This window comes from Athene noctua, chromosome 5, assembly GCF_965140245.1.
Source record: "Athene noctua chromosome 5, bAthNoc1.hap1.1, whole genome shotgun sequence".
Classification (NCBI taxonomy): domain Eukaryota; kingdom Metazoa; phylum Chordata; class Aves; order Strigiformes; family Strigidae; genus Athene; species Athene noctua.
In genome coordinates this window covers 51,279,393-51,288,849 of record NC_134041.1, presented here as the reverse complement: position 1 = coordinate 51,288,849, position 9,457 = coordinate 51,279,393, and the positions used below count along the sequence as shown (strand labels likewise).

General features: G+C 69.6%; 1 protein-coding gene and 1 long non-coding RNA gene across 3 annotated transcripts; one reads left to right on the top strand and one right to left on the bottom strand.

Annotated features, from left to right (window-relative positions):
* On the bottom strand, positions 1-5,100 carry LOC141961037 (uncharacterized). The gene is made up of 3 exons (XR_012633726.1): positions 4,966-5,100; positions 4,009-4,064; positions 1-792 (listed from the first exon to the last, which is right to left on the bottom strand). It is a non-coding gene; the product is annotated as an uncharacterized LOC141961037 (long non-coding RNA).
* Positions 5,101-5,262: 162 nt separating this feature from the next.
* Positions 5,263-7,567, top strand: NKX2-3 (NK2 homeobox 3). 2 transcript variants are annotated; one of them, XM_074907533.1, is made up of 2 exons: positions 5,263-5,819; positions 6,506-7,567. In XM_074907533.1, the coding sequence occupies exons 1-2, from the start codon at positions 5,457-5,459 to the stop codon at positions 7,142-7,144; spliced, it is 1,002 nt and encodes a 333-aa protein (XP_074763634.1). In that variant the 5' UTR covers positions 5,263-5,456; the 3' UTR covers positions 7,145-7,567. The 2 variants fall into 2 exon arrangements, with proteins under 2 accessions (XP_074763634.1, XP_074763633.1); XM_074907532.1 differs by having other exon boundaries at positions 5,268-5,799; positions 6,504-7,567.
* The last annotated feature ends 1,890 nt before the right edge of the window (positions 7,568-9,457 follow it).

The window sequence follows — 9,457 nt, the reverse complement described above, 5'->3', positions numbered from 1 at the left end:
TTAATTGGTTTAATCTTAATTGTGCCGTGTTCTACGGCGCATGCAAACACAGAGCCTGACCCTGCCACTCTCGTGTGAACTGTCCCGCGGGCTGCGGTGGGAGCAGGATGAAACCCGCTGACCTCAGCAGGATTACGTGCATGAATCAGAGCTGCGGGCCTGGGCTCGAAGCTGAAATCCAGCGTCAGGCAGGCCGCCAGTGCAAGGCCCAGGGTCCACTTAGGCTCCACTTAAGCCCTATGGGATGCAAGTGGTACGCAGGCCTGTGGATGTGAGTGGTGAGCAAGCCTCGTGCTGGGACTCTGCTGAAGGATGAATTTCAGCCTGGCTTCTTAACCTCATGGACATGACCATGCAGCAATGGCTTCCAAGACATGGAACACGGGTGCTCCCAGAAAGGCTGAGGGTTTTGCTCTGCGTTAGTGGCAAGGAGGTGGTGTAGATGTGTCCACGGTGGTGTTCTCCAGCAGAAAGAAGCCTTGACAGAGGACCTTCTCATCGCACAAGCAGTAAACTGATTTATGACAGCTTCTCCTCCAGAGGAAGAGGTGTTTTGCTACCCTCTGCACGTCCACAGTCACGAGGCTGTGTTGTGCAGCAGGGTGTCTTTGTGAAGCCTGGATATCCTTTGTGCACGAGAGACGCCAAATAAAAGCAGGTGGGAGGGGGTCCTTGGCACTGACATTTCCTATCCTGCACTGCCTCAGATGTGGGATGACCTTTACCTGCTCCTGCAAGTTGGCTCTTACCAAGGTCAACATATCAGCCTCAGTTTCAGAGGTCCATCAAGCACTGAAATGAAAGGTAGGACTTTGGTGTCCAAAGGTCCTTTAGGACCCCTTGGTGTCCAAACCTACCTTCCTACCCTTGCTGCTGGTCAAGCACCCTTGCATGAGCCACTCCTATCCCCCAAAACGCTGAGCAATGAATGCTGCACACAGCTATTGGTACCCCCAAAGCTTGGAAAAGTATGCATTTCTCAGGATGCTACAGAGTCTGGGTCTGATCCTCAGAAAACACATTTCCCATGGAGGCACTGTTTGAGGACATATTTCCAAGTTGTACACCCCTGTACTGTGGAGAACTGTGAAGCAAAACTAAATCATCCAGTGCCAACGGAGCCAGAAAATATTGAGGTGCAAATATTTGCAGTGACATATTTTGCAAATATTTGCAGTGACATATTTCTCAAGAAAATGGGCATTGTGTGGGTGGTTCTTGGCAAAACCAAGCCAGGGGGTTCCCAGGACCCTGCGAGGTGGAGGCAGGTGACAAGTGGCAGAGCCGAGCGGGCAGGACAGCGCCGGCACTGCCCGGGCAGGGCTGGGACAGGGCAGCGGGAGATGAAGACAGCACGTTGCTGGGCGAGCCCGCAGCACCCGTTGCCTGGCCCTGGCTGCGCCGCCTGCAGAAGCCCTCTGCTCTCCTGGGAAACAAAGATAACGATTCATGCCCAAAGGGTGTCAAAAAAAGTCATTCCTGGGCAAGTGGTGGGGCTGGGATAAAAGCCGTCCTTCACCCCGGGAGACGCGGCGAGCCGGGGATGCGCGCCACGGGCCGGGAGCTGCAGGGGGGGCCGCTCCGTGCCCGCTCCCTCCGGGGCGCGCCCGCTGCGCACCGCGGTGCGGGGAAAGCCGTGCCCGGACGCGGACGGAGCCCCGGACCGTGCCGTGCCGTGCTGTGCCGTGCGGCGGGGGCCGGGCGGCCCGCTACCGGCAGGTGTCCGCGGCGTGCGGGGCCGAGCCGTGCCGTGCCGGGCGCGGCCCCGTCGGCGGGTCGCTGCCCCGGGACCCGCCGCCCCTCCGCGGCGCGTCGCCGGCCCCGCCGTGCGGGGGCGTCCCCGGCGCGCTGAGGTTCTCACATAAATCAGGGCCGAGCCCCTGGGAAAGGGCCATCCTTCACCGGGCGCTGCTGACAGAGAACGAGAAACAGACGGGCCCTGAGATAAACCACGGCGCGCAGCGTTTACACAAGGGCAGGCTCTGTGTAAATAGAGCCGGGCGCGGGGGGCAGCTCCCGGCGGCGCGGGTCCCCACCGGCCCCGGGCCGCGGGCCTCGGGGCTGCCCGGGGCGGCGGGCAGGTGGGTGCCGCCCGCGGAGGGCCTCTCGCAGCCGCGCCGGGGCCGCGCCGCCGTCCCCCGTTGGCTCCCCGAGCACCGGGGGCTGGAGACAGGGCCGGATTAACGTGTTTGTTTGTTTACGGCCATTAGTGCAGGGCCGGCTCCAGCACTCGGCACCCGCGAGACTAATGGAGCAATTAGCAGCCCTGGGGTTGATAGCATCGCCCCGAGCGAGGCCCCCGGCCGCGGCCGCCTGCTACCGGGCTGCCTGCGCCCGGGGCCCCGGGGGAGGAGGGGGGGCTGCCCGCCAGCCGCGATGTGCGCGGCCGCAGCAGGGCTGCTCCCCCTCCCCGGGCCCGGAGCAGGGGTGAGGGTGGCTCTTGGCTCCGCTGCAGCATCCGCACGGCGAGCTCCATCCATTACAATAATCCCCTGTCTAAACAGAGCGCAGGAGCGGCCGGGACAACAAGGCCCCGCTGTAAACAGAGCTCAGGGGACGCCGCTAATGATATAAATAAAATAACCATTAATAGCCCAGTGACCCCAGCCCAGCCGGCATGGGAAAGCCCCGGAGCATCTCGGGGCTGACACTCGCCGGCAGGTACCGGGCCTGCGCCCGCCCCTGGCTCCCGCACCCACCCGCCTCTCGGCCCGGCCCAACCGTGCCCCTCGGCACCCGCCGCCCCGGTAATAGGGCACGGCCGGGCCCGAGCAGTTCTCTGCTTCCTCGACTTCCCCAGCTGGGAAATCGCCGCTCGTGTCCCGCCGAAGTGGGCCTGATCCGGCCAAAGGGGAGAATGCTGTCAGGGCGGGAAGGTGCAGGCTCGGTTACCGCACCGGGAGCACCGGCGAGGAACGCGGCGGCCGCGGGAAAGGCCGGGATAATACAAGGGTGCTCCCACGCGTGTCGGGGCCCGGCCGCGGCTTGCTCCCACCGCGGGGCATGGGTTGCCCGAGCACTCCCTGGGACCGGTGGCGGTACGATTAAGCGGGTCCCGGCAGGAGAACCGCTGCCACCACCGGGGAGACGTCCCGAAGCGCCGATTCCGCCCGACTCGGGCTCCCCACGCCCGCAGGCCGCGCCTGGTGCTCGGCCCGTCCGGGATCCTGCTGCGGGCGGGAGAGCGATGGCGCCAGGCGAGCCAGACCCCACCGGGCCCGGTGCCGGGCCCTCGGCTCGGCTGCTGCTGCTCCCGCCGACGGCCGCGCAGGCGGACACCGGGCCGCGGCCCCGCAGCCCTCACTGCCACCGCTGGCACCGGCCCCCGCCGCGCAGAGCGGCCGCCGCGGTGCTCCCGGGGAGCGCGGCGCCGTGCAGAGCCCCGGCCGCCCGCCGCGCCGCCGCCGGGCCCCTGCGCTTGTACCTCCCCGGGAGCGGGGCCCTGCGGCAGGCCGGAGCGGGCAGGCGGCGAACGCCTAACACCGGTAAGGCGCTAATGGTTGCTAATTGTTCTCGGGGCCGCGGCAGCGAGGCAGAGCCGGGCTTCTCGGCACACCGGCGGCACGGACCGGAGCCGGGCCTCGGTCAGGCCTGGTTACGGCGAGTGCCTTTCCCCGTCCACCGTTCGAACCGGGCGGCCTCAGAACGGAAGGATGACGGCCGCCACCGGGAGCGAGCGAGGAGCGGCGAGGAGAGATCGATCCGCCGCGATTTATGGCGAGGGGGACTGATGCAGCGCGGTGGGAACGATCCGGTGCGCCGGGGGAACGGGAACGGGCCCCGCCGCGGGACCGGGAGCGCCCGAGCCGTGGCGAAGTGCGCGGGACCAAGGCTCCCGTCATGGGCTGCGCCGCCGGTAAATGGGTTTCCCCGGGGCGTGCGGAGTGGCAAGGAGCCGAGGAAGCGAGGGCACCGACAGAGCCGGTAAACGGCGGAGCGACCGGATGGTAACGACACGAGAGAAGCGACCGGGAAGGCCCCGCGAAGCCCCGGCCTCGGGACACTCACCTGCCCGGCGTGCGCGCCCGGTTCCCCGTGGCCTCGCCTCGGCGCCGATCCGAGTCCTGCGGGGCGGCAGGATTTTAATCGCAACGAAATATCTTGCCCGGGACCCTCCGCCCCGCCTTCGGTGTGCCCACTCCCCACGCCACGGGGGCGCTGAGCCCTTGGTGTGGCTCGAGGGCCGCGGGGCTCCGCCGCGGGGGTCGCGGCACCCCCCGCTGCGCCGCACCGGGGTCCTCGGCCGGTGCCCGGCGCAGCCCGGGGGCCGGGGGACTTGCGGCACGGAGAGGGCTCGGCAGGCTCGCCCGGTGTGTCACCCGCCGGCACGGCGGCGTGGCGGCTCCCTGGAGCCGCTCGCCGCCCGTTACAGGCGGGACAAACGAAACGAAACGAAAGAAAACGAAAGGAAACGAAAAGAAACGAAAGAAACACCGAAGGGTGTGGGATAGCGCTCCCCCACCTAGTCTCGCGCCGCCGCGGCCCCGGGCTACCCGGCCGCCCCGGTCCGCCTCGGCCCAGCTGGGCCTGGCGGTCGCGGGGCTGCTGGGACCGATCCGGCAGCGGCGGCGGAGCGCGCCCGATCCCGGGCGAGCGCTCGTCGCACCGGCCGCGGCGAGCCGGGGCAGCGGCAGGTTGGCCCGTCGCGGGGGGATCTGCGGGGGCACCGGCGGGCGCAGCGGGGGATGCGGAGCGGGTCGGCTACGTGTACGTCGCACGGCTACGGTCCGCCGGGACGGCGGGGCCGCCGGCGGCTCTGGGGGGAGCGGGGTGCGGCGGAGGCGAACCTCCCCTCCGCGCCGCGTCCTGGGCGGCGGGAGGCACTTTGCGGGGCCGGGCGGCCGTGCTGGCGGGGCGGGAAGGCCGGGCCGGCGGGGCCGCACGTGTTCGCCCCTCCCGGGGCCGGGCCGAGCCGTCTGCGGGCGGGGGCCAGCGGGGCGCGCCGGGGCGGGGGTCCCTACCTACCTACACGTGCTTAGCACTGGGAGGCACGGCGGCGGCGGCCGAGGGTCTCTGCGGGGACCCCGGCGCACCGGCCCCGCGCCCGCCGGGCGGGTACCGGGCCGGCGGGGCGCTCCGCGGGGAAACGGCCTCCCCGAGCGCAGCCTTAATACATTGCTATTTCTGGCCGGGCGGCCGGAGCCGGGCAGGGGGCCGGCTCTGCCTCCCCCTCCCTCCAATGGCGAGGCCGCCCCCGGCCCCCGGCCCCTCCTTGCCGTGACGTGCCGGCCCGGGGCAGAGGAGGCTCCCGAGCCCTTGGCTGTCCCTGCAGAAGCTGTAACAAAACGCAGACCCCCAGCGCCGGGCTAATGGAGGCAACTTAGACAGGAGCAGGCGCGGCCCCTCGTCTCTCGGCGCTGCCTGCTCCCCCCGCACCGGGCGCGGCGCTCCCCGCCGAGCCGCCGCCCGAGCGCCGCCGGGCCCGCGGGACTTGCCTGGCCGCTTGCGCTGCCCCGATGATGTTACCGAGCCCCGTCACCTCCACCCCCTTCTCTGTCAAAGACATCCTCAACCTGGAGCAGCAGCAGGACCCGCGCTATGGGGCCCAGCTCCCGCACCACCTGGAGCACCACTTCCACCCCGCCGCCTGCCTGCTGGCGGCCGCCGACGGCGCCCGCTTCTCCGACGGCGAGGAGGAAGAGGAGGAGGAGAAGCTGCCCTACCTGAGCCCTATGGCAGCCCCCGGCGGCCAGGCGGACGCGCGGATCTCCGCCGACAGCTACGTGCACGCCGTGCTGCGCGGCTCCTGCGAGGGCCCCGGCCCGGGAGAGGAGCTGGACCCCACGGCCCGCGACCCAAGTGAGTATCGGCCCCGCCGCGTCCCCCGCACCGCCCCGCCGGGACGGGCCAGCTCTCGCTCCCCGCGGTGCGCTCCCAGCCCGCGGGGCATCGCCCCGCGAAGCCCCGGGCCCGGCGCTGCAGCCTGGTTTCCTCCGCCGCCGCCGCGTCCCCTGGGCATGGCGAGCCGGGACTGGCACGTCGTGGGGCTGCCACGGCTCTCCTCCGCGCCCCGTTCGCCGCCTCCCCGGGAAGCGCTTCCGCGGGGCCCCGATCCGGAGCTGCCGGATCAGGCCCGCGCTCCGCAATTTCGGTAGCAGAGAGGGAAGAACGGGGGCGGGTTAGGCCCAACCCGCGCCCGCTGCGGCGGGGCCCTCCGGGAGCGAGGCGGCGGAGCAGGTGCCCGGCGCCGTGCGCGGCGGCGGCGGCCCGGGGCTTGGCCCCGCGGTGCCGCAGACGTAACGCCGCAGCCGGCCCGGAGGCGCGGGGACTGCCCGGCCCCGCCGCTGGAACCGGCCCCTCGCAAACAGGCGGTGCCAGAGGCGGCCGGTCCCGGCGCTGCCTCCCCGCCCGCACCGCGGTTCCCCGACGGGCGCGTAGCGGCGCAGGGCCGGCCGGGGCGCGGCGCCGGGCTCTCGGCCGCCGGTGGGGCCCGTCGGGAGCAGCGAGCGCCCGGCGTCGGCGAGGTGCAGAGGTGCAGCCGTGACCTGTGCTCCCCCGTGCAGAGACCTGCGTCCTGAAGAAGCCGCTGGATGCGGCAGAGAAGGCGGAGGAGGCGGAGAGGCCGAAGCAGCGGAGCCGGAGGAAGCCGCGCGTCCTCTTCTCCCAGGCGCAGGTCTTCGAGCTGGAGCGGCGGTTCAAGCAGCAGCGTTACCTGTCGGCGCCCGAGCGGGAGCACCTGGCCAGCAGCCTCAAGCTCACCTCCACGCAGGTGAAGATCTGGTTCCAGAACCGGCGCTACAAGTGCAAGCGGCAGCGGCAGGACAAGTCGCTGGAGCTGGGCGGCCCTGCAGCCCCGCCGCCGCCACGCAGGGTGGCCGTGCCCGTGCTGGTCCGCGACGGTAAGCCGTGCCTGGGCGGGTCGCAGGGCTACAGCTCGGCGTACAACGGGCCCTACTCTTACAACGGCTTCCCCGCCTACGGCTACGGCAACGCCGCCTCCTACAACCCCGGCTATGGTTGCACCTACCCGGCGGGCACCGGCGGCGCCTCCATGCAAGCCGCCTGCAGCCCGGCGGCGGCCGCCGGCCCCTTCGTGAACGTGGGCGGCCTGGGGGGCTTCGGCGGCAGCGGGCAGCCTCTGCACCAGGCGGCGGCGGGGCCCTCCTGCAGCCAGGGCGCACTGCAGGGCATCCGGGCCTGGTAGCCCGCACGCACTGAGGGCCGGGAGCGGACCGGCAGGACGGCCCGGCGGCTCCGGGGCCCCGTTATCGCCCGCTCCGCAGCCTGGCTGCGCGCCGCGCAACACGCGCCCTGGACCGGAGGAGCGACGGCAGCGGCGGGACGGCGCGGCGGGACCCCGGCGGGCCGCGGTGCAGAGCCGGCGGCGGGCGAAGCGGCGCGGCGGGACGGGACGGGGCCGCCCCAGCTCGCAGCGAAGCGCCGCCACCCCGCGGAGCCGCCGCGACGGCCGGGCGGGCCGGAGCCGATCGCGCCGCGCCAGCGGAGCAGCTTTGCTTGTAAAAAGCCGACGGCGGGGCCCGGGGGTGACGCGGCCCCTCTATCTACTCTGTATCGGTTACTGCCAGCGCCAGCTCGCCCAGTCAGTCAATAAACCAGGTGCAATATCCGCCGCCCGCTCCTCCTTCGGTGCCCGGCGGCGGGGCCGGGGCCGGTGCCCGGCGGCGGGGTGGTAGCAGCGGCGTGCCCGCGGGGCAGGGCGGCCCGGCCGGCTTGTGAGCGTGCCAAGGGCGCTGAATGGGGCCGCGCAGCTCAGAGCCGGGCCCATTGTGGCCGCCGGGCCGGCGCTGAAAGGAGCCGCCGAGGAAGGTAGCGGGAATTGGCGCTTATTGGATTCGGGAACAAAAGGTGTGGCAGGGAGGCGAGGGACAAAGGGGCCCCGGCGCCGAGATTGACGGGCCGCTTTGCCCCCCACTGAGGCCCAGGCCCGGCGCTTTATGCGCGGGGGCTGCAGAAACGTGCTGGGTTTTGTTCCCCTTTCTGGGAGCGCAGGGGGAGAGGAGGGGGGTCCGCGGGCCGCTGATTAGGGCCGGCCGGGCCGGGCAGCCTGAATGCCGGGGCATTATTGCTACATGTTCAGCCATTTCGCTCGGCTGCAGGGGGAGGGGGCGGCCGAGGCCCCCGAGGACCGAGGGACCGGCCGCGAGGTCACCCCCTGCCCGCCCCGTCCCGGAGCGCCCGGTCCCGCCACCGCGGCTGTGCCTTTGCCGTGCGGGTTCTGCCGAGCGGTGCCGGCGGGGCCCGAGCTGCGCCCGGGGAGGGCCAGACACCCGCGGAGCCCTGTCTGGTTCGCCCCGGCTGGCAGCCGAGACTGTAGGTGCCGGCAGCTCTCCTGCATTGTCCCGCACATCTCTGCGACTGTGACACTGGAGGTCCCGAAGATGTTTCCAGCAGAGCCTTCTCAGAGCCGCTGGGATGGATGCAACCCAGGGGCTTGGTATGCCCCCCCCTGCCCCGCGATGCCCACCGTGTCCTCCCTCTGCCCTCCCCATGAGTGTCATGTGATGGGACGGTCCCTCTGCCACAAGCAGAGGACCAGGTTTTGTAGCCTTCTGTCGCAGAAGCACCAGGTAACAACCGTTCACGCTGCTAAACCCGGTTTTATGCTGCACATTTCCACCATGCAAGCTGAGCGCTCAGCCTTGGGGCTTACTGTTTGGAAGGAACTGGAGAAATTCTTTCCACTGCAGTACTGGGATAGAGCGGGCAACCAGCAGGCCCCGGCTCCCAGCCTTGGCTCGGCACAGCACCCCGCTGTCCTGTGAGCCACTCCAAGGCCCGCAGGCTTTGCGGGGCCGGCACTGGGAGAGGATGCGGCACACCCAGCCGATTGTTTGCTAGATGGCAGCAAGGTGTCACGGGAGAGGAAGCCCAGGCCACGCTCTTGGCTTTCGGAGATGAGTGGTTAAGGCCCTGTGGTCTCGTGGGTAGAAACAGGATAGCTAAGAACAAAGATAGGTAATTCTCTTCACAGCAGCAGCAGTCAGGCTGGGGAGATTTGTCTCTGCCATAGGAAAGAGTTGCATTTTCCTCCATGTTCTGCCAGACTGCTGCCTGCAAAAATAGGGGACCTGTGTGAGTTCATGTCTTGGTGTGCAATCCAGAGGAATTGCAACCACAATACAAGCTCCTCTGAAGTCAGAGTGTGTGAAAGGAGCTCTCAGCTTGGCACATGCCCTCCAAGTGTGTGGCAGCTGGTTAGAAACCCACTGCATCCCCAGCAGCACCCAGAGGCTCTGGATGAGAGCAGAGCCCCGGCATGGGACACACTGCCCACAGTCTCTGGAGCACAGACAGTTAAGTAAAGTGAAGGGGCACACAGGGATCCCATGGCTGTGTTGCAGGAGGCGATGCCAGGCAGTACTCACACTATCAAGCACCAAGAGTACCCAGCATTGCCGTAGGCGTGAGGTCAGTGTTGTGCTCCCCCCACTTGCACTTGGTGACACCAGTGCATGCTCCCTGGCCCCACTCTCCCTGTGCAGAGCTGGAGCAGCGC

What these genes read in the sequence shown, in the direction of transcription:
- NKX2-3 (XM_074907533.1), top strand. Translation starts at nt 5,457, where the DNA reads ATGATGTTACCGAGCCCCGTCACCTCCACCCCCTTCTCTGTCAAAGAC. An exon ending in GTGAGTATCGGCCCCGCCGC is followed by an intron (nt 5,820 to 6,505) that starts GTCCCCCGCACC and finishes CCCCGTGCAGAG; the next exon opens with ACCTGCGTCCTGAAGAAGCC.